The following is a 23,981-nucleotide window of genomic DNA, read 5'->3' as shown; positions in this document are numbered from 1 at the left end:
GGAATCCCTGCTCCTCTGTGAACAGCCACACAGAGAGAAAGGTAAAAAGTGCTCTATGACTCACAGAGATTGGAGGAGAGTAAGGGAGGAGGGACACAGATATAATGATGGTAGGAGGCGAGAGAGCGGCAGAGGCAGGCAAAGAAGGACAAGAGCAAGGAGGAGAGAGGCGGCCCAGCCCACTCCGCTAAAACCATTCAACTGGTGAACCAGAGACGGCATTCAACTCTCACAGAGGCAGAGAGGGGGGAGCAGAGCCAGAAAGAGGCAGAGAGGAACTCCCTTCGTCTGGGATAACTTAGTCCAACTGACACACTCCGAACACACACTCTGCAGTGACTTCGCCCAGGGAGCACGGCAACACTTTCCCTTCATCCATTCATCACATCTGACTTTTTTCTCTTCTTTTTGTTGTTTTTTCCTTTGGCTCGTGTGACGCCTCCACATTTCACAGCCATCTGTCCCTGACAAAAAAGATAAGGATTACTCATTTTCTCGCTCGCCGTTGTTTTTTTCTTTTTTGGTCTCGTCCTCTCACTCGCTTCTTTGCAGCTTTTTTCCCTCCGTTTCGCAGGTGGACTGTGAGCTGAGCTCAACTTTGCAGCCTCCAAACTTCAGAGAGGAGGAGAACGGAGAGAGAGGAGGAGAGGACTCCTTCGTTTTTTTGACTTTTGCCTGAAATCAGAGGTTTCTTCATCTCTGTTGTCCCATCTGTGCATCTGCATCAGACAGCATCTCAGAACCAGCCGCTCAGCCGGTCAAGTGTCTCCTGCCGTCATGTCAGTGTTACCGCTACTCAGCTGGGCCCTTCTGGTCCTGGTTCAGGTCCGGGGCTCCAACTCGTCCTCAGACCCAGCCGCCATGCTTCAGCCGCTCTCCCTGAGCGTCCATCCTCACCACAAGCTCCAGCTGGACACCTCCTCCAGCTCCCACTGCCCCTCCTGCGCCCTGGCCAGGATGCGGCGAAACGACGGGGTGATGGCGGGGGATGGAGATGACAAGGCGGGTCACGAGAGGGAGGAGGAGGCTGCGGCTCAGCAGGACGTGGTGGAGGCGGTGAAGAGGCACATCCTCAACATGCTGCACCTGCAGGAGCGTCCCAACATCACCCGGCCGGTGCCACGCGCCGCCCTCCTCAACGCTCTGCGCAAGCTCCACGTGGGGCGAGTGGCCGAGGACGGCAGCGTGCAGATCGGGGGGGAGGAGGAGACGCGGGGGAGGGGTGGCCGTGGAGGAGGCGGCGGAGGGATGGGAGGAGCAGCCACTGCTCGCATGGGAGATGGCGATGAATCGGAAGAAACAACGGAGATCATCACTTTCGCTGAGGCAGGTGAGTCAAACCTGAGGTGTGTGTTCGCGTCTTTGTGCCCTTTTGGGGTCATTTCGGTTTATTGGGACCAAAGAGGTCCCAAAGGATCAGGGTTGGGGTCTGAATGAAGGTCAAGCTGAGGTTGGAGTTTGATTCCAGGTGGCTAGATGAATGGAAGTCAGCGCAGCGGACTGATAACAAGCACTGTCCAAGAATGTGTGTGTATGTGTTTTCGTCTTTGTGCTCTTTTGGGGTCATTTGGGTTTGTTGGGACCAAAGAGATCCCAAAAGTTCAGGGTTTTGGTCTGAATGAAGGTCAAGCTGAGGTTGGGGTTTGATTCCAGGTGGCCAGATGACTAGAAGTCAGCGCACTGAAAGCAACAACTGCGCAAGCATGTGTGTGTGTGTTTACGGAGGGAAAAGCCGAACCAATGATTTGTGAGTGGAAAGCCAACTGTAATCAATCAGCATTACACACAAGCGCACGCTGACCTGAGCGTCAGCCTGTAAAACAGCACTTTCAGTGCATCTGTGGACGAGTCTGAGTCGAATTAAGTAAAATATTTTCCCTGCAAACAGCTTAACAATGTTTTCAAGGAATCCAGATTTCTGGAGTTTGTCTCCGACTCAAAGTTTTTCCCTCAAATGCCTTTTATTCATTCAGAAAAAGAAAAAAAAAATCAACAAGAAAAGGCAAGACAGAGGGGAATAATCCTGAAACTCTCTGAAGATGGTAAAGTACAACTGAAAATGAAAGAAGTAGCTGTCAATAACAATTAGAAGGAAATCTAGATTATTGGAGACACAAAGGTGATCAAACTCCTGAACAGAGAGGACCACCTGGATCCTGAGCGGATCCTCATGCTTTAGTGAGGGTTAAAGGATCAACGAGGAATGCATTGTGTTGATAAAATAAACCCTCATAATGAAAAAAAGACCAACATGTGTGTCCACCTGCTTAACTCCACCTGTGCGCCCCTTCAGCAGACGCCACCCCCTGGAATAACCCGCATCCTGCTGTTCTCAGAGAATAGCTCATTATCTGCTTAAAGTCTGAGGCTGGAGCGTCTGTGTGCTCTGCCTCTTAAGTGTTGTTTGGACAGAGGGGAGCAGCAGAGGTCTGGTCAGAGATGCCTCCACCTTCTGCTCACCTTTAACCTGCAGCAGAGACCCCCCCACCCCCCATCTGCAGCAGGTCTGTGACGGTTCACGGCTTGGCATTTATGAGGTCTCTTGGGTGTGAGGTGCTTCAGAAAAGCAGGCTCCAATTCCACCTCGAAAGAGTGGAGATGTTAGTAGATGGAAAGCACTTTTCTATGAACGCCAGATCACCTCTTGGAGCTAAGCGGCACAACTCCTTCGGCTTATCTGTCAGTTTGACGCTGTGGGCAGGATCGTGACGTCTGCTTCCTCTGGATTTTCTGTTGCTCCACTTCTGTAGGCGAGAGTCTGAATCAGCAGATGGAAAAGATTTTTATGAAGTGGATCTGTGCAAACAGGCTGAGCGGAGCAGCTTGACTGAAAGAAAAAACAGAACTTCAAGCAGACTCCTTCTCCACTTTCCCGCTCTCGGAGTGACATTAACGCCATTCGGGAGCTCCCTGTCTCCAAAACGGAACCGGTTCATACTTACCAAAAAGCTGCTATACCATGAGATTGTTTGATCACCTGCTGAAACAGTTTTGGCGGCTTTTAACCTCTTCAAGGAGCTCTCCGCTCACCTTTGTTTCCTGTTTTAGCTCTTCATGAAGGCTGTTCTCTTAACTATAAACCTCATCCCAGCAGTGAAGGTTTAAAAGGCGTGAAATCTGAAAAATGCAAACAATGGAGGGACTTTTATTCTGAAGGAGTCTGTTGTTGCAGATTTTTTTCTCTCCAAAGTTTTGTTAAACATTAGATTTAAAACTATACTATCCTCTTTTGCATTTTAGTGCAGCAACTTTATTTCTTCCTATAATTGTGCTTTGGTGATATGTTTAATATGTATAACTTATTAACATGATAATTCCAGCAGATTTTGCATGAGAATAGCGGCGTGAGCCACTATTCTCATGCAAAATCTGCTGGAATTATCATGTTAACAGTTGAAAAGTTACAGTATGTTAAAGATTTTGTGTTTAAGCGTAATGCCTCAGCTGTTAAAGGGTTAAAAGGCCAACATTCCCCAAACACATTTATTTACTTACATTTTACTTACCTAATAATCAATGTGTGTTTGTGAAAGCAAACCTTCCCCCCTAGGGGGCGCTCAAGCAAGACTGGACAAGTTACACAACTGGGGAATGTAAAACAAGAAAAGAAAATCAGCAATCAGGAAACAGGAAACAGCTATTATAAGATCGAGGAAATGTTTGTAAAAACAGGTTTATTTGTGTTTCAGTGTTGACATTCTTGTTGTTCTGGAAATCAGCATTAAAAACACAGAGAGACAAACACTTCTGAAGAGAGACTATTGCTTCACATTTAGCCTTTTTCTTTCAATTTATAACTTTTTAACTGAGACAATGTTTGTCTATCAAGCTCTTGACTAAAATTTTGGTTGCAAAACCGACTTCATATCAAATTAACTCCTGTCTTAGTGAAAGAACTTCAGGACCAGAAAGCCTTTCTTAGAGTAAAAATGTACCCCAAATGTATTTATTTATTTTCTTTTTTGATAAGGAGGGGGGTATTTAAAAATTATTACAATTAAAATTATTACCACTGAAAAATACAAACCCAAATCAAAGTCTCTGGGAGGTTTGGATTTGGTCTACCTTGATCAAAGGTGATGTGGAAGTAGGGTTTTCTTAGAGTATCTTATTTTGAAAGTTTGCTTCCTTGATAAAAGGTGGGGTGGAAGTATCTTATTTTGAAAGTTTGCTTCCTTGATAAAAGGTGGCGTAAACGTATCTTATTTTGAAAGTTTGCTTCCTTAATAAAAGGTAGCGTGGAAGCCTCTTATTTTGAAAGTTTCTTTCCTTGATAAAAGGTGGCGTGGAAGTATCTTATTTTGAAAGTTTGCTTCCTTGATAAAAGGTGCAGTGGAAGTAGTATTTTCATTTCACAAAACTTTCCTGTTCAGACAAGCTTATTTATAGCATCTTCTGTTCTCTGTTTAATGCTCTTACACTTTAGTTTTTAACTTATTTGTTTTACATGTGTGTTTTTATCTGTCTTATTGTAAAGTGACCTTGAGAGCCTGAAAAGTGCTTTTAAATTAAATGTATTATTATTAATATTATTATTATAAAATATCTTATTTTGAAAGTTTGCTTCCTTGATAAAAGTTGGTGGGGAAGTATCTTATTTTGAAAGTTTGCTTCCTTGGAAGGTGGCATGGAAGTAGTATTTTCATTGTTTATCTTATTTTGAAAGTTTGCTTCCTTTGTAAAATGTGATGTGGAAATAGTATTTTCATAGAATATCTTATTTTAATATTTTGATGAGATTCCTTTGGCTGTATATAAAAACTGGTCCTAGTGAGCGCGACTTCACCCATTGAACAGGTCTTACTTCTGGTTCCAACCAAGTGAAGTCAATTCAGTCGCACTTTTGTCTCACCAATGAGGGGTGAGCTTGTTGGAAGGCCACGCCCCTACCAATGGAAAGCGGGAAACATGAAATCTGTCTATCAAAGGTCTTGAACTTTGAATATTAGACCACCTACTTTAATTGAGGCATCAGATTGGTATATTTATACCATGAATAACTTACAATAAATAAAAATTTAACGAAAAAAACGAGAGCAAAACTGGATCTTCTGACCAATAGAATGACTGAACAACAGCTGTTTATTTCTCTATAGAAGATTATGAATTTGGCTTCCTGTAACCAGCAGGTACTTCCTGTTTGGAATGCCAGGGGGAAGGTGTCACTCGGTCCAATTCTCAAATATTGTCAATGGGAGATTCTATCTGTAGCCATGTAAAAAGAGAGGGGCAGTAATTCAGCATCCTGTGGGTATTTCTGGTGGGACCAAACTGTTGACCAGAAATAAATGTATTATTTTAGACTGAGATTACAGAGCCAGGGAGAAAAGCTGCACAGAAACCTCCCAAACATTTGGGGGCGAGCCCGTCCTACAGATGAAAAGGGGCATCAAACAGGAAGTTTCATGCAGTATGGATCTGTGCAGGAGTGTCAATGATTCTGCAGACGGGACAATCAGTCTGATAATGTGATTAACAATTTTATTGTCTAATCAAATTTTCTTTTACTTCGCCTTTTATTTTTCTCTGTGATGTTTTGAGTTCATAAAAAGGATCTGAGTTCAGAGGCACTCGTTGACCCCTGATGTGACCCTCTTCCTCTTAAGTTTACTGCTGTGTTTTTTTAATTCTTTGAGCCCTCAAACTTGTTAATAGTCCGTAATAACTCCACCCCCATCACACCTTTGTCCTATAATGGGTCGGATGCTTATTTTAGGGATTTCTAGCTGCAGGCCTTTCCATATGAGCTTGTTGTTTTTGTCCGATGTAACCCAAGCTGCTGTGAGAAAACTTTGCACCCAGCCAGTACCGTGCTTTGTCGGGAAGAACTGATGCATTCAATGAGCACAGTAATTATTTTGGGCGACGGCGAGCAAAGGAGCAAAGAGACGACTGGATTCTTGGCGGAGGCGAAGTGTCAACCTCTGTTTAGCAGCTCCGGCACAATATCTATCTGTCCGCTGGTTTCTTTCCATCAGCTCCGTCTTTTTAAAGTCCTCCCCTCCATCCCAGTTTGTCTCCGGCCCTCTTCCCGGACTCTCACCACACACAGAGGACAATTAGGCTAATTGAACTTAATTGAACACATCATTAGCGACATTCCACAATCGGCTTTCATGTCCCCCCGCTCTTCTCTGCTGCTGCCGGTAACCTCGGCGTACCCTCGGTCGCTCCGGCAGACAGAAGAAACGTTCATTGTTGGTCCCGCTCTGGCAGCGCAGCGAGCGGCTTGGGCTCGCCTCGCTGACCTCAACAAACGAGGGGAGAGTGAACCAAAGCAGATGATAAGAAGACAAAACATCTGTCTGATATGAAAATAAACCACAATTAGCATGTTGCCCTCTGGTTTCCTCTCAAATCCTTTTCTTCTCTGCGTATTTTCTTTGGCAAACCTCACATTCTCCACATCCTTTTCTCCATCCTTCTGCGGTGGCGCGCCGGTCGGGTGTTTGTGTCTCCGCAGTTGTAGGTTTGAATTTTTGGCTGTGCTTTGATGTTTGAGCGACAGCCAGAGATGCTTTCCATGTGGACACTTTGTAGTGAGCAGTCACAAAGCGTGTGGACCTGCTCCACATGTGGAGAAATACACCAAAGAAAAAGAGACCCGCAACTGTTTCCTCTTCATGTAGAGAGACAAACCTGACGGAAACAGAAGACGTTCATTATGTGGTGGTCAGGACCCAATGTTCATGTCTGCTGCTGGTCTTCATGATTTACTGGATGTTGGAATATTTCACCAGATTCTTACAGTTCAGACACAATATTCATCAAAAACCACTAACTGAAGCTTCAAATATTCTTCCTATAATCAGTGTTTTATTCCAACCTAATCATTTAAGGATGTCGTGTTGTTGCACGTTAAAGACTATGCTAGAAGTGGGTTCTTGAATGTGAGATTAGCATATGGTGTTCATACTGGACTGTCACTGCCAGCGCACGTCCGCCACCTACAGTTGGAAGAGTCTTGGTGTGAAATGTCAAAGTGGTGCAAATCTGGTGGATCTAGCTCCAGGCTTTTTCTTTTACATATGAAAAACTTGGTGTCATAGAATTCAGCACAAACTAAAATTATGAATTTCTCCTTCTTGATCAATTTTTAAACGGTTGGCACTTCCAGTTAAAATGGACGTCATTCATCTGTTACCACCAAATCCGAGTCCCTGATTGGTCAAGTTTGACTGCTTTCATTCGCAACGTGCGTTCTATGGGCACGTTTAGTAGATAGAGCTCAAAAACAGTTTTGGAAACTTGAGTAGTGACATGTGAACACAAGAGCTTGGAATGGGGAAGTCCGAAATGTGCATATAGTTTATTGGAAGTGGCCACCCAAACCCGGTACCCTAACCAAACATCGGATGCGGTACCTGACCCAAACCGGTACCAGATGCAGTACCAGACGCAGACTGGTCTTCAGGCATATCCAGTACCAGTACCCTAACCACTACTTGTACAGCGTCCGGTTCACGCCTGAGGGTTGTGGACCCTAGACTTTACGAACAGCCAATACGTAAAAAAAAAAATGACTAGTTGGGGACACCCAAAATTTCAAAAAGTAACCAAATGTCAATATGTGACGACTTGAGGATTTTGTTAGTTGAAAGTGTAACCAAACAGGGAAGTTGGAGGCTGACTCCACCCACAGCCGAAATGTGAAAATCCAGTCAGAGGGGTGGGGCTTGGGAACAGGACTGTTATCATTACTGGAGCTGCAGATCATGACGCTGGACTTCTGAAGCTTACATGGATTGACCAATCATGAACTGTAATACCTCAAGTCAACCTGTAGGGGGAAGCTAACAGACAAGTTTTGACAATATATTAAAGAATTAAACAATTTGATTTTAACTTATCAAAAATGTGGCAATAACCAACATACAGCACCTTTAAAGCTCCATTTATAGAGGTCAACAGACAAAAAAAAAAAGTTGATTTAGGGTTTGGTTACCCTTTAATCATGGATCATTAAATAGAGATGAGTTCACCATCACTTGACTGCTCCGGTGCAACAGAAACATGTTATCTCAGGATTATTGTGTTAAACTGTAGTCAAGCCTTACGTCATCCTCATGTTCTAACTGTCTTCCTGCTCTGATCCAGAGCTGGCTTCCTCCATATCTTGTCTTGGTATTGTAAAAATCCACACAAACTCAGGTTTGCACCAAAAAGGAGAACTCTGGTCTCTGCTCACGTCAATTAATTTAATTTTTTCCTGTCACTTTTTGTAATTGCGAAGAGGGGAACTTCTATCAGCATTCCTGCTTGAGGGACTGTCCCAAAAGAAAGACACCTCCTTTTGAAACATTCTCCAAAAAATGTTCTTTAGCAGCATGCCAGAAAAGCTTCTTTAGCAAATCATCTACACATTAATCCTGTGATAGTCCTTGGATCTTTGAACCGGCAGTGAGTCGTGGTGAGAGCTGCAGGGCAGTGGTGTTGTGTCTGTACAGGTGAATGCACTGGAGTTAACAGCTCCAGCTGCGTGTCTAGATCCAGGTCTGAGCAAACTGGGGAGTACAGTAAGGTCAGAAACAAACCATTTCACTGGTGGGGGTGTCACCCAGGGGAGTTTGGGAATTAGGAGAGAATTAGCAGTAGGGCGTCTGACTCAGCTTTTACTTAGATTTAACTCCAGCTGAGGTCCCAGCGGGAAACGGGTGTCACTGCTGTGTGTGACACCAGAGAAGCATGCCATTGTTTAAAGTTGTTCCTTATACAGGAAGTTGTTGCCTCTGCCGTCCTGATAAGGGGTTTCCTGCACAGATCAAGGCGGCTGGCTGGTGTAACATCTCTGAAAAGGCAGCGCCACAGCTTCACCCTGTGAAGTGTGTACGTGCACGGTGCAGCGGACGGACGGCGGATGAACCTCCCTCTTTCAGCTGTGAGCACACGTGCTTCACCGTCTGAAATACTCAACTCCAGCCATCCATCCATTTTCTTGTCCGCTTCTTCCCTTTCGGGGTCGCGGGGGTGCCGGAGCCTATCCCGGCTACTGAAGGGCGAAGGCGGGGTTCACCCTGGACAGGTCGCCAGTCTGTCGCAGGGTGAAATACTCAACTCCATTTGGCAAACTTAACACAGAAACATGTAGCTGTCAGAGCAAGAACAGTTCCTGTGTGTCTGGACTGACAGAACTTTGGTTAAAAGGAGGAGAACACTGATAAACGGTCTGGACAGATGTATGCTGTGGTCACATGACCTGTTTGGGCTTTGAAAAGTCATTTTTCTGGTCCACTGTCATCTCCATTTTGATGTTATGATGTCGATGAAATTGTTGGACAACAGCCACCATTAGTAGTCAATGTTTGGATCGGTGGTCAATTGTGGGACAATTAAACCTTGTTTCCATAATTGCAAAAATAGCCAAAAAACACTACATAAATGAATAAAACTTAGATCAGCCAGAACAGCTAGCATGTAGCCGAAAGAAAGAGCTGAACTTCAAAATAGTATGAAAATCAGAAAAAAAAGCCAAAATAGGTAGTGCGTAAATATTAGCCTAACTCCAAAAAAACTCTTTAAAAAAAAAACTAAACTAAATTAGCCAAAACATCTAGCATGTAGCTAAAATATTAGCAAAACTTCAAAATAGAATAAAACACGGAAAAAAACAAACTAGCCAAAACAGCTGGCGTGTAAATATTAGCTAAACTCCAAAACAGCCTAAAAAATTTTAGTAAATGCCGAAATACTCCAAAAAACTAGCAGAATGCCAATTTTTAAAACTCTAAAACTGTAACTTTTAGTTCATACTCATGACTGATTACCTGGTTCAGGTGTCCAGCCAAGTAGAACATGCTAGAGCAAAGTATGTTGGAAAACACGCAGGAATGCGGCTCTTGAGGCCTATCCCTGATAGATCATATTTTAATAGTTCCTACATGAAACCTAGCGAACAAATAAAGTTTCAAGCAGCTGCATATCATTTCCAGAGGATGAAAATAAACTTTATCCACTAAAGTTAAGAGTAACTGGAAGTTAAAAGAAAAAAACAAAAAAAAAAATTAGACGCTCACTTTAGCCTCGTGCAGACCAGTCCATGAAAAATGATCATGGACCGTCAGTTCTCACACAGGAGAGAATAAATAGGTGGAGCTAAAGTCTAAATGTTGTTTGTTGTCTGGCCTTTTTAAATTAAGTTTGGTTTACAGTATTTTTTTTATTGTTATCAGGATAATTTCAGTAGATTCTGAAGGAAAAAAGCGGCTCGTCGAGCCGCTTTTTTCCTTCAGAATCTACTGAAATTATCCTGTTAATGGTTGGAAACTTACAGTATGTTCAAGATTTGTGTTTACCGGCGACGCCTCAGCTGTAAAACGGATAATTATGCTAAGAGAATAAAACAAATTCTTCAATTTTCTTTTCCCAGCGTTTCATTCAAATGTGGGTTTGATGGTAGATTTAGTTGCTTTCTTGTTGAAGTAGATGAAGGTTTGGGTTTAGTCGGAAGCCCGCACCTTACAGAGGATGAACTTTGAAACCCAGCGCCATAGTTTAGAGCGGAGACTTTGGTCTGAAGGTTCATTGTTGCAAAGATGAATGCGGTTTGCAAGCGAGGTCTGAAAATGAAAACCACACGGTTGTTGAAGAGCAAAGAACAGCAGCCGGGCTGGGGGGGGTGTTGGAAGGGGTCTCTCGTGTTTGTTGCAGTTCTCGTGTTTGAAGCTGGGTTTCTCTGCTGGAATCATTTTACAGGCCACTTTTATTTATTGCTAACAGCCGATGCAGTTGACAGCACAGTTAACAGCACAAACTGACACGCTGCTGCAGCTCCAGCTGCAACCACAAACTCCACTTCTTCATCTTCTTCTCCTCCGGTTTCATTTTTCTGGTATTAGGTGTGAAAGCTGGCCAGCTGTAGGGGTTCAATACACATCAATGCATCAGAAACAGTTTTGGATTAGCACAAACGTTGAGATTAGATTATTTCTCTCTTAAATTTGGCTGCAGATGAAAAGTGTGAATTCAGGTAGAATGAAGGCTTTGTTCCAGCACACACATGGATATGTTTAGTTCCCGGGACATCAGGATCCCTCCAGAACAAAATCATGTATTTTATTTATTTATTTTTTTGTTTAACCAAACCCTCTTTTGTTTCATATGTCCATGTTCACATTCAAGCAGTGCTGCTACAAATGATTATTTTAATAGTCGACTTATCACTGATTACTTTTTCCGATCAGTCGTCTAATCGGGTAATGTGCAAACTGGATGTAAAGCACACATCTTAACCATTATTGTCTTAAATCTAACTAAAACCAAGATATATAGAATTACCTGCAATAATGCGAGTGTGAAAGCTGTAAGCTAAATTAAACCGCTGAAGATGCTCGTGCTAATAGCTGAAGATGCTGAAATTGATAGCTAAAAACACTGAAGCTAATAGCTGAAGCTGAAAATGTTGAAGCTTAAGCTAGCTAAAATATGAGTTAAATGCAAAATTAGCCTAAAAAAACTGAAAAAAAAATACTTAAATTAGCCAAAACTGCTAGTGGTTAAATATTAGCCAAACTCCAAAACAGCCTTAAAAAACTTAAACAGAAAAGCCTAAACCAGCCAAAACAGCTAGAATGTAGCTAGAAAAAAAGCTAAACCCCAAAATACCCTAAAAAATTGAAAAAAATATAAATTAGCTAAAATGGCTAGCATGTAGCTGAAATATTAGCCTAACTCCAAAATAGCCAAGAAAGCAAAAAAGCATATATGAGCCAAAATAGCTAGAGTGTAGCTGAAGTATTAGCTAAACTCCAAAATAGCCTAAAAAAATTGAAAAAAATCCTAAATTAGCCGAAATAGCTGGCATGCAGATGAAATATAAGCTAAACTCCAAAATATCCTAAAAAACTAAAAAAAATCCAAAATTAGACAAAACAGCATGTAGCTGAAATATTAGCTAAACTCCAAATTATCCAAAAAAAACCTTGATAAATACAAAAATAGTCCAAAAAGCTAATATAAAGTAACGACTAATCGACTATTAAATTAGTCGTCGACCATTTTAATAGTCGATTAGTCGACCAATCATGGCAGCCCTTCATTCAAGTCAAAACATTCTGCCAAATTCTGAAACAGAAATAGAAAATAACAGGACTTTTCATTTGTTTGACTAGAATCTGAAAGGGATTTGTCCCAAGTACAAGTGCAGAGGGGAGTTATCTTCAACCGCTGGCCGTTCGTGTGTCTCTGCACTGTTTTACTCAGAAATGGCTTTTTATTAGGTCTGTTAAATGAAGGTCACACAACATGGGTTATCAGGTTAAGGTGTTGGTGACAAAACAAAAGTATGAATAATGGATGGTCTTGGAGAACAGCTGGAGACAACGACAGGATTGTCTCATTGTTTCTTTGCTCAATCATTGTCCGCAAACTGCTGTGTTTTTTAGCAGGTCTCTTTGGATCAGTTCCCATAATGCCTCTTAGCAAAAAATAGCCTACTTAGGTGAACAACAAGTATACTTACTGTATACTTATTTGGACTATGAATCCCTCTAAAGCACGTGTGTCAAGGGAGCCTTGACTTTGCCACATGTAGGGTTAGGATACCGTGCAGTCCAAGTCCCAGTACCAGTTTATGGCCCAGAAGTTAAGGAGTCTTGATTTATTTGGACGTCTAAAAATAAAGAGTTGGGGACACCCAAAATGTACATTTTTGACGTGGTGTTAAAGTCACAGTGGTTGTCACACACCGAAGTGTGGGAAATTTGTCCTCCGCATTTGGCTCATCCCCTGGGGGAGCAGTGATCTGCAGACACAGCCGCACTCAGAAACCATTTGGTGGTTTAACCCCCCAATCCAACCCCTTAATGCTAAGGAGGAGGCACAGGGTCCCATTTCTTAGTCTTTGGTATGACTCGGGAGGGATTTGAGCTAACGACCTTCCAGTCTCAGGGCGGACACTCTACCACAAGGCCACTGCGCTGGTCCCTAACCATGCGTCAAGATGTGACGACTATGGAATATGTTGCAGTACGTTACCAGTGCTCACATGAAATGTTCTGACAGTCTACCGTTCAGGGCTGCATGCCACCAAACCGAACTTCCTCTAAACTTTTCCTGGTTGAACGTCCTGCAGAAACAAGCTTCCATGTTCATGCTAACCAGGCTCCGATTCTCCTCTTAGACATAAAAGTCTGATTCTAGAAACCAAAACTTTTTTCACTCCCTTTAACTCCATGTGAGAGCAGCTGGAGTTTTATTAAAACATAGAAACAAAGAGACTAATATCAGCTTCAAAAACAACAAGTCGCCTTGCATTAAATCTATTTTCAGACTCAGCAGGAAGTCGGAACAAAGAGTCAAAAACAGATTCATCTTCAGACATCAGTCCTTAAACTCTCATCACTGTTTTTAGAGCAAATGTTGCTGAGTTTCTGTTACAGCTGATATTACATCCATTCACGGGTCTTTAGACTCCAACATTTGGATCTAAGCTTTCCAAGATTGCTAGAGATTTTCATCCAACCTGTCTAACAGTCATGTGACAGGAAGTCACTTACAATTTCATGCTGATCAAAGAGGATCCGAGCTGCTTCCACAAGGAAACATGGTGGCTGAATGTTTTCTTACAGTAAATATCAGCATGGAAAGATAAGATCAGATTTTCTCTGAGCCAACATCTTCATCATAGATCAGCATGGATCTTCGTCATACTGAGGTTTGTTTAACAGTGAAACATTCAGGGATTTATAACCTCGTGTTTCTGTCAGTTTTCTTAAAGACTGTCCGGTCCGTGAAGCTTTCAGCTGGCTGCTGGCTAATCTGTAGCATCTGTGCTGAATCTCCTCTCCAGTGTTGACTGGTTTGCATTTAAACATCAGAACCGGACGTGTCTGTAGTTTTCTTCCCTCTGACTCATCTTCATTCCTTCATCTTTGATCCACCCAGAAACAGAAGTTTTCACCAAAACGTTGTGCTCAGACGAGACTTTCCTCCTTTCCCATCCCATTTCCTTTAGCGTCTCCTCCTTTTTTTAAAAGCTCACTGGAAACCTTTGCTCTCCTTTCTTTGGGTGCCTCAACCTGACAGTAAACGCTGTTTACATCATCACTTTGATCACTTTTAGAGGAACCAAGCAGTTCTTTACGGTCCAAAATTGAAATTTAATTCAGATCTTTATTTTAACTTGTGAAGATGAACAGCCTGTTCTTGGCGACTCTGATTGAGAACAGGTCAGATTTCCAAAGCCGAGGCTCAGACCTGCAGGGTAAAGTTTTTAGAACGTGTCAGTCAGAACAGATCGATGTTAATTAGTTTCAGAGGGATTCAACTCTGACTTTAGGGACATTTTTGGGATTTCTCTTTGACAGAGAACTGTAATCTCTGTGGCAAACACGTGAGTTATTCAGGACCAGGAAGGCTGATAAAATGGGCCGAGGCCAAACTCTGAAAAAGCAGAGACGTCAGATCCGAGCCGGCACAAGGCCGACTGGAGGCAGCGCTCCGACAGGAAGTCTCTGCTCGCCCATCCCTCACATCTGCTGCGTCTCCCGATTCCACCGTATCCCTGATTCAGGCTCCCGAAGACACAAACGCTGGAATGACGGGGAGGAGAAGCAGCTGTGCAAACTGCGAATCCCTGCAGAAGCTTTAATCTGCGCCTCTGAACAGCAGAAGAAACATTTAACACCAACTTCCTGTCATTTCCTGCAGACAGTGGGGCGTACAGACGTGAAGGGAAACAGATAATATTATCTTTTGGGATCCCTCATCATCCCTCCTCCACCTCTGTGCTTCACAGCTGCTCTTCTTCAGATCCGACCATTTTTTGCATGCAGGTTTGCAAACTCCAGTCAGACGGTATCTATCCCAGCCAGCAAGGCCAAGTGGCCCCATACGGTTTAAAAGTGGGCAGAAAATGTGGACCCTAATTGGGTTTGTCACGCAGTGTATCTGGTGACCCCACCTGTGTTTGCCCTCATTGCTTGAAGTGAAGATACGGTGGGTTAGCTCGCTACGCTAACCAGCCACCCAGTGAACAACGAGTTCCACTGTAGCGTTCTAGCGTATATAACTTATATAGCGCTATAGTATGCTGGCGAACTCCTCAGTATCAAGCTAGTGAGCTCCACTGTAGCATGATAGCAAACTGCTCTGTATCGAGGTCCTCTGTAATGAGCTAGCAAGGTCCGCTGTATTGAGCTGGCTAGTTTAGCTCTAGTGAGCTAGCGACGTCCGCTGTCCACCGGGCATGGTTAGGGACCAGCGCAGTGGCCTTGTGGGCAAACATAGGTGGGGTCACCACAGAAACTGCGGACAAACCCGATCGGGGCCCACTTGGCTTTGCTGGCTGGGAATGCTGCAGGAGCCGAGATCACAGTTGCACGCTGGTTTTCGCTCCTGGGAATGAAAAGAAAAAACATTTCTGACAGTTTTTCCATTCATTGTTCTTTGATGACTTCAAACTATCTGAAAACGCTCATCTTTGTAACTAACATCTGTTCTTCCTAAACCCCATGAAAGCAGTAAAAGACGCTCGGTATTTCCAACATATTTCAAGAATTTTTCTTTTGATACAAACAATAATTGGCAGTTTTAATGGTCTTGTTTGAGCTGCTGCTTTTCTCTGAGTCGTACGGAAAGATGCAGGAGCACGTCAGCGCTTTCAGGCAGCTGCTCTGCAGAGGAACGTGCTCCAGCGACTGTTTGTGTGCCCACAGATGAGCTCCCACTGTGTCAGCGTGTGCGTTTGTGAGTAAACAGGAGGAATAGAGGCTCGTTCAAACAACCAAACCTAGATTTACAGGATCACAGATCAGGCTCCGCCTCTTCTTCAGTAAAGTCTTTGGCTACTTCACGGTTGTATACTCTGCGCTCTAAAAGCTCTGTAAAGCCTACAGGAGCAAAAAGTGGAACTCATAAGTCCAACTTTAGAGGTTCAGATAAGTTCAGGTGTTAAGGACTGAAGTCTGAGAAGAACCAGCTGCTGTCAGAACACATCAAGATCCAAACACACTGAATAATGAAGCAGACGTGCATTTCCTGTGTGAGCATGAAGAGGACCTGATGAGATCTGTTCTGATCCAGCACCGCTTTCCTCAAATCCGGTTTGAGTGTCAGAACCTCTGTTTTGGTTCTCTGCTCTGACACCAGAGAATGTGGATTTGGGGAGGATTGAGGCTGAAAGTGGACCGTCCAGGTGTGTGCTTCAGAAACTGAACAGCAGAAGTTCAGACCAAAGTCTGTACTCTGAAAACCTGATTTTCAGGACGAGTTACACAAACCAAACAATCAAATGAATCTAAAATTAATATATTAAACTTTAGTTTGTATGAAAGGTTGAGCAAACTTATGCAATGCATGTCTTGTTTTTTTTTCAGATATAAAGTGACTTTGCTGATTTTCAGTTTAAGAATTGTTGATTTATGATTCCTTTTTGAGATTTATAGGGTTGCTGGAGCCCATCCCACCTACTGTTGAGTAAAGGAAGCCAAAAAAAAAAAAAATGCAAGATGTCAGATCTGAGCCGACTTATCTAAATCTAACAACCACTAGAGGGCAATGCATCTGAGTATATGTGCTCCTTACAGCAGCAGAAGTGTCGTCCAAAACAAACATGGACGAGAACCTGGCTGTTTTCCTCTTAAACGTTGTTTTTCTTATACATTTTACAATATTAGCATTCTTGTTTTTATTTAATTATTTGTTACGCTGGGCTTGGCAGATTTGCTCTGAAACTTCAGACTTTTCTCCCCAAAAGTGCGACTTATATATGGTTTTCTTCTTCTTGATTAGACATCTTTTGCTTTCGCGAGTTACGGCAGTCGGTTTTGTGTTTGAGTGTTACGTCGTTTCTTGTGTAGATGTGAAGTTATCTGTAATGATGGTAAGATCCTGTTTGTTCACTGTTGACAGACATGAAGATAAATGAGATAGATTTTGGTAACAGAACAGGTTTTTGGATGGTTCAGATATTCTGCAGTGGAAGAGTGATGGTTTTAATGAAAAAATAATCTAACATTAGAATAAACTTAAACATCTTTCCTAATGGTCTAAGCTGGACATTTATTGGTCCTTGTTAGGGAGTTTATATGGTTATAGATATGTATTGCTAAAACTTTACCAACTATCTTTGTGCATTTTTTAGTGAAATAAACAAACAATAGGTATCCTATAGTTACTATAATAGTGTAGAATAGAATAGAATATGTTTATTTCTATGGCTCTTTTTGCAGACTCACAAAGTGCTTCACAACACAAGCACAAAGTCAAATCATAACACGGAAAAGCAATAAACAACAACAGTTTAACAACTAAAACACAGTAAAACACAATAGACATAGTAAAACAGGGACTAAAATCAACTAAAAGCTTTCCTGAATAAAAACGTCTTGAATAAATATACTGATGGTATTTTGTTTAAAAAATACATATTATGTCTACTTAAAGGGTAACCAGACCCAAAATCAACTTTTTGTGTGGATTTTTTTTTTTATATAAATTAAAATAAACTAGTTTATTTCTTAAATATATGGTCAAAAACAACTGTGTGCTGCCCCCTACAGGGTGAATCAATGTAATACATTTGAATTTTGTGATTGGTCAAACCATGCAAGTTTCAGACATCCCACGTCATGATCTGCAACTCCAATAAAAAGAACAGTCCTCCCCCTAGGCTCCACCCCTCTGACCGGATTTTCAAATTTCGGCTGTGGGCGGAGTCAGCCTCTAACTTCCCTGTTTGGTCGCCCTTTAAAAATCTGGCAATGACCAACAGACAGCACTTTTAAAGTCCCATTTATAGAGATCAGCAGTGAAAAAAAGTTGATTTAGGTTTTATTTTGATTAGATAATCAAAATAAAACACTGTTTTTAACTTAATTTGTCTAGAAATGTAGTTTTTACAGCACATCGGTTATAGTCTGGACAAAGTATCGATCAAGTTTCTGTATTTTAGCAGTCTTTCTCGCAGAAATGAGCAAAGGAAAACATATTTGTAGCCTTGCATGTGTTTCATCCCCCCCTCCTGCTAAGGTTTATGAGCTGCTGGGATGTCGGTTTTAAAAATGAAGGAGAGTTAGGAAAGAAGAGCGATGAGCTGCAAAGAAAAGACTCGCAGACAAACACAAATCTGGTTCCTGTGAGTTTAAACAAGCTGCCGGACTCCGTGACCCCCCCTCCTCAGTTCTCCCTGACATGAAGTTAAACAAACCCCATCATCATCAGTGTTTGGATTGATTTTCCTCCAGGCGGCTCCTGCTCTCGCTTCCAGTGAACTGCGTCTGCTGCCGATCTTCCTGCTCTTTGTCAGAACTGTTTTGTCCTCGCCGTTGTTTTCATGGAAAAATGCTTCCAGCTCCGAATGCGCGTCTGGATCGTCTTCAAAATTCCAGGCGGGACGCTCCATCCCGAGCAGACTGTTTTTAGTTAGAGCAGAAGTTCATGAAAAGATGTCAAACCCTTGAATATTACCTTCCGTGGGACAGGAACGGACACCGACAGGTGAGCCGAACTTGGACCCAGCGCTCAAACGGACCTGAACTTTCCCCTCCATCACCTACTGCCAGGAAATCTTTCTGGTTTGGTTCTGTTTTCTTTCTTGTTTGTCAGAATAATAAGAAAGAACTATATTTTCTTTAAAGCCAAAAGTTTGGGAGTTGCCTTCAAATTTTTGGGTTTGGCTGACAGAACTTGGGAGTTCTGGAGCTAACAGGAGCTCCTGCAGGACCCAAGTCGGGTTCTACGTTGATATATGCTTTCACACCTGATGCGTAAACACAAAATCTTTAACATACTGTAACTTTTCAACCGTTAACACGATAATTCCAGTAGATTCTGAAGGAGAAAAGTGGCACGCTTGTTTTAAGGTTAAACGCTACAGCTGGTCCAGGAATAGGAGATTTTTATTCAAGCCCTCTAATGCAGGTGTCGGCAACCTTTGACAGTAAAAGAGACATTTGGGCTAGTTTTCCACTATCATAACCTAGAAGGAGCCGCATAAAATAGAATAGAATAATTTATTATTAGGGATTCAACGTCCAAATAACAAGAATATAAAAAAATATAAATAAACAGAAATTCATACGTAAAAGGTTACACTGCTGGGTTTTGTTATTTTAGTTTGGGGTTGGTAGTCTTAGTTTGTGGGCTTTGTTTATATGTTTTCTTTAGGTAGTATTGGTTGGGAAGCTACTGACTCTGATGGTTGACATGGTGGGTCAGCAGTCTCTCTTTGGCCAAGGAGCCACCATGGAGAGATGAAAGAACCACATGTGGATCTGGAGCTGCAGGTTACAGACTTCTGCTCTAGTGAATGAAGGAGCAGCCAATTGCTGTGTTCCTGAAGAGTTTTGTTCCTTCAGATCCGACATCCTGGAATCAGCAGAAACGTTCTAATCAAGAGTTAGAAAAAAAAAGTTGAAAACATTTTAAAATATATAAAAAATAAATCAAAGATAAGAGAAAATTGAACCGACACTGTTTACTGACAATAATCATCGATGGGAAGATTGATCAAAAATAGAACACTTCTCCTAAACTCTGCCCCACTTTCACCTGCAGAAGAAAAAACGTGTTTTCTGTCTGAAAACTTCCGGTTGTTTACTGTGGGAGCAGAGGAACTTTTTGTGGAGAGGATTTCTTTCCTCCATCGATGCCTCTCTGGACAAAACAAGCTGTTGACAAAACAGTCATTAGATGTAGCCCAGTTGTTTCATTCAGAGAGAACAACAGAAGCCCCCTGGAGGTCCAGCAGAGCAGCTTTACTTGTTTACCATGTAACCACAAATATTAGTCAAAAGTAAAACACTCCGAGGATGTTTCCTCGCTGCAGTTGGATGTTTAATCACTAAATAATTAATTTGGCTTCTCATAGAAAACAAAAGTTGCTGTCGGGCCAACTTAAAGTCAACGGTCACATTAAAAAAAAAAAAAAAACAACAACAACAAAAAAAAACGGCACAGCTCTTCCCTTAAATACAGTTTTCCCTAAAAACAAAGATAACATAAAGTTATTAAGATAATCCGCAGATGAAATTTGTGTTTCCAAACGAAGATTCCATTCTCCTGCAGCCGTTTGGATCCAGTTTGCTCCTCTGAGGAAGGATGAATGAACAGGGCTTTTATTTTCCACGCTCCCTGAGGAGATGAAGACGGTGATGTAGGTGAGAAAATCGCCCCTGAACTGTCGCTTAAACGGCACTAATGGACCTCGGAGTGGCAGCCGCCTCCTCACACTCATTCACACCGGAGCGCCGCCGCCGCTGACATTCACCAACACTCAGATCGTGACTTTGGTTTCTGCGTGCACGCCCACGAGCGCGAGACACGACTGAGAGGAGGGACACGGGAAGGTTATGCAACGGAGGAGCTCGCCACGCAGCCTGAAGGTTCCTCCGAAATCATCACAGGCCCGGGCGGGCATTTGTGCGAGAACATGGAGCGCACAAACTGTGCACAAACACAACAAACACCAGGAAAGCTCAGGCTGTGCTCAAGTAGGTGAGAAGAAAACCAGCACAGGATTGGATAAAAAGATTTATCTAAACGACAACCACTGGTGACAGAGCCAAAACTCTGAACCAGAAACCCCATAGACAAAATATTATTTCACACTCAGCTGTAACAGAGGTTAGTACAAGAGTCCAAACCTCCTAATGCAACTTTTCATTCTCACTATTGTCACTTTACTTCGTGGTTTGATCAAATTCATGTTCGTTCTAGAAAATAAACTCTAGACGTCCCTCACAAAACTCCATGAAGCCGGCTTGTTTCTGTGGGGTCCTTCATGTTTTTATGTTCCTGTCCCATTCAGAGATCATCAAGAGGACAGAACCAAGCATTCAGACAGGGGCGGGGCTACAGGGGGGGCCAAGGGGAGGAAGCTGCCCCATCCCCATTTTTGAATCAATATTAGCATCTTTATTGACAAATGTTGAGAAATGCTCATCATCAGGCTTCTTTAGACGTTTAAAAAATAACAAAAGTAATATTTTTTAATAAAATGAAAATATTAATAAAACTGTAAGAAATCTACGTTAATTATTTTTTTTATCTTTTCATTTGTAATGGTCGTAATGGTCGCTCTAATAAAAGACACAGGTAGGAGAAGATTAATGAGCCTCAACTTCTTTCAAACTCTCACCTTCAGGGAAGAAAATAACCAACATTTTCTGTCTGAGAAACAACATCTTTTGAAGTACTTTTTCTCCTCTCAAAACAAAGCTCGAACCAACAGCTCGGAGTCTGTTCACTTCATCGCGCCTGTTTCCTGGTGGGAACCATTAACTGCCTTTATTGCCGCCTGATTCCAAACGCTGCGACCGCCGCTGAGTCAGCAGGAAGTGTGTGTGAGGGTAGCGTGATGGTGAGGCTGAGCTGCGCGGGTTATTCTGCTGTTCAGATGTGGCTGACACACAGATTTTGGCGAACACGTGCACATGATGCATTCACTGGCTGTGTTGTAGGAAGAGACATGCCTCTGGATGTGCTGCAATGTCTGCTTCTGTTGGCTGTTGATCTAATAGACTCTAATGTCCTTTTTTTTAAGAAAATGTGGATCGAACTTCCAGCGTAACTTGAGAAATGGCTGAAACACCACTTTGGGAGATGTGTTAAGTGTCTTCTTTTTGTGTTTCTCAGGTGAATCCCAGGGCACGGTCAACTTTGTCCTCTCCAAGGAAGGTGGTGACATGTCTCTGGTGGAGCAGGCTAACGTCTGGCTCTTCCTCCGAATGGTCAAGACCAACCGCAGCCGAGCCAAAGTCACCATCCGCCTCTTCCAGCAGCGCCGACTCCCCAACGGACGCTTGGCCCTGCCACAGGATGAAATCCTGCTGGCCGAGAAGAAGGTGGATACCCGCCGCAGTGGCTGGCACACCTTTGCCGTGTCAGCGGCGGTGCAGGCACTGCTGGAGAGCTCGGAGGGCAGCACGCTGAGTCTCAGGGTGTCCTGCCCGCTCTGTGCAGATGCCGGCGCCACGCTTGTCCTCGTCTCTGGGAGCACGGAAACGTTGCAGCGCAACAACCAGCGGGAGCAGTCCCACCGGCCTTTCCTCATGGCAGTGGTCCGGCAAGGAGACGGCAGTGACTCGCGGCGGCGCAGGAAACGAGGCCTTGAGTGCGACGGGAAGGTTCGCGTCTGCTGCAAGCGGCAATTCTACGTCAACTTCAGAGACATCGGCTGGAATGACTGGATAATCGCACCGTCGGGTTACCACGCCAACTACTGCGAGGGTGACTGCCCGTCTCATGTGGCGAGCTTCCCAGGGTCCTCACTGTCCTTCCACTCCACCGTCATCAGCCACTACCGGATGAGGGGCTACAGCCCCTTCCAGAGCCTGAAATCGTGCTGCATACCTACCAAGCTACGAGCAATGTCCATGCTCTACTACGACGAGGAGCAAAGGATCATGAAGAAAGACATCCAAAACATGATCGTGGAGGAGTGTGGCTGCTCGTAGACGCCGAAACACCAACACGGTGGATTGGATAGCAATGGTGAGAGCACCTCTAAACCCGGCGTGGGAGGACAGGACATCGAGCTGGTGACTGTGGGACTCGGTCGTTACCTCTCTCTGGGATAAAAACTCTTTCTGCAGAATTCCCAGAGAATTTTGATGGCACTTTCAGAAAAGAAAAGAAAAAAAAAGGAATATCTAATATATTTTTGTTACAAAAACAGAAATAGCGAGGCTTATTTATGTGGCGAGACGTTCAAGCACCACTCAATCCGTCAGACTCTGGAGAGATGAGGTGCCTGAAAAATGGAGGACAACCCTCTAAACTATGCAACGTGCTTCACGCATCATGACTCTATTGTATTTTACTTTGTTTACTTTTTAAAATGCTAAAAGAAGAAAGAAACATTTTGTATTATTTCTTTGAAATTGTACATTTGTGGTGTGCGTGTGTTCCTTTGTATGTCTGTTGTATGTGTTGAGAGATACTTGAAAGAAACAAGTTGGCCCAGCTGCTGGAACCAAACACTTCTTTTTATGTTACCATGTTAATTTTATTATTATTATTACTAGTAAGTATGTTATTAATATTAATGTTATTAATGATATTATTTCTCTTTACAAAAACGTTACAAACGTTTTCATTGTTTGCACTATAGCCTCCTCACACCTTCAGAGAGTAGAGACAACAGTCAGAAAACCCTCCGCATGGGACGGTCGGAGCCTCTCCGGCATGTCTTCCTGTTTGTAGGTTCTATTCCCTGGTTAGCCAGAGGTGGCTCATGCTGTTTAGTTGTCATGGGTTAGAAGTGTCACACAAAAAAGATGGACTGTCTTGCTAATTATTTCCACTCCACTAAACACCGACAGAACTTTTAGAAGCGTTTACAAAAAGAAGTAATCTTTGCTTTTTGAAGTGACTGAATGAGACCACGTTTGGAATAAATGTTAGAAAAAGTATTTTTTAGGGGCTTTAATGCTGCTTTAACTTCTCCCTGTTTCCACAAAGAGTCCCAATCTAGCAACTTTTTTTTTGGTTATTTATATTTTCAAGTTCATGTGTCTAAAAATCAGTGAAAGTGTTTGGATAGTCCCTTTAGGATGTATTGGTATGTCTACCTTTATAACTGTATAGTCAAGAGAAAAAGATACCCACATTGTCTAAAACAAAAGTGCAGCAGCTGAGTGGTCCAAACATCTGTTTTGTGTAATTTGGTGAAATCCTTCAGAACAACTTTTGATTCTCCTCGGCTGTAAAAAAAAAAAAAAAAAAAAATCTTGTTGACAATAAAAGCACTTCTGTTTAATTCTCCAAAAAAAGTGATCAGTATCTGTATTTTGCTCAGTCAGCCTGATTTTTCACAGCAAATTATCTTCTTAAGTTAACTCTCTTTGATGCGTTTTAAACTCCACCTCCTGTGGACGGAACAAACGCTGTTGATGTTCTTCTTATAATCGTACTTTTTCCTGTTTTAGCTGCAGCTGGATCTGCCTTTATGTTAGACACAGCAGAAAAAAGGAAGAAAACAACCACACTACAGACAAATATTAACAGTCACCACTCGGTTGCGAAAATGTGCAGACATCTTC

At 42.7% G+C, this 23,981-nt stretch overlaps 1 protein-coding gene across 1 annotated transcript; it reads left to right on the top strand.

Annotated features, from left to right (window-relative positions):
- The first annotated feature begins 6 nt into the window (after positions 1-6).
- Positions 7-23,667, top strand: inhbaa (inhibin subunit beta Aa). The gene is made up of 2 exons (XM_024280480.2): positions 7-1,330; positions 21,574-23,667. The coding sequence occupies exons 1-2, from the start codon at positions 778-780 to the stop codon at positions 22,392-22,394; spliced, it is 1,374 nt and encodes a 457-aa protein (XP_024136248.1). The 5' UTR covers positions 7-777; the 3' UTR covers positions 22,395-23,667.
- Positions 23,668-23,981: the final 314 nt, after the last annotated feature.

This window comes from Oryzias melastigma, linkage group LG20 (assembly GCF_002922805.2).
Source record: "Oryzias melastigma strain HK-1 linkage group LG20, ASM292280v2, whole genome shotgun sequence".
NCBI lineage: Eukaryota > Metazoa > Chordata > Actinopteri > Beloniformes > Adrianichthyidae > Oryzias > Oryzias melastigma.
Note: the sequence above shows the minus strand (reverse complement) of the source record. Positions and strands in the feature narration are given on the sequence as shown.

Excerpts from the sequence above, each read along its gene's own strand:
- inhbaa (XM_024280480.2), top strand. The coding sequence starts at position 778 with ATGTCAGTGTTACCGCTACTCAGCTGGGCCCTTCTGGTCCTGGTTCAG. Across the intron at positions 1,331-21,573 it reads CATCACTTTCGCTGAGGCAG|GTGAATCCCAGGGCACGGTC; the intron begins GTGAGTCAAACC and ends TGTGTTTCTCAG.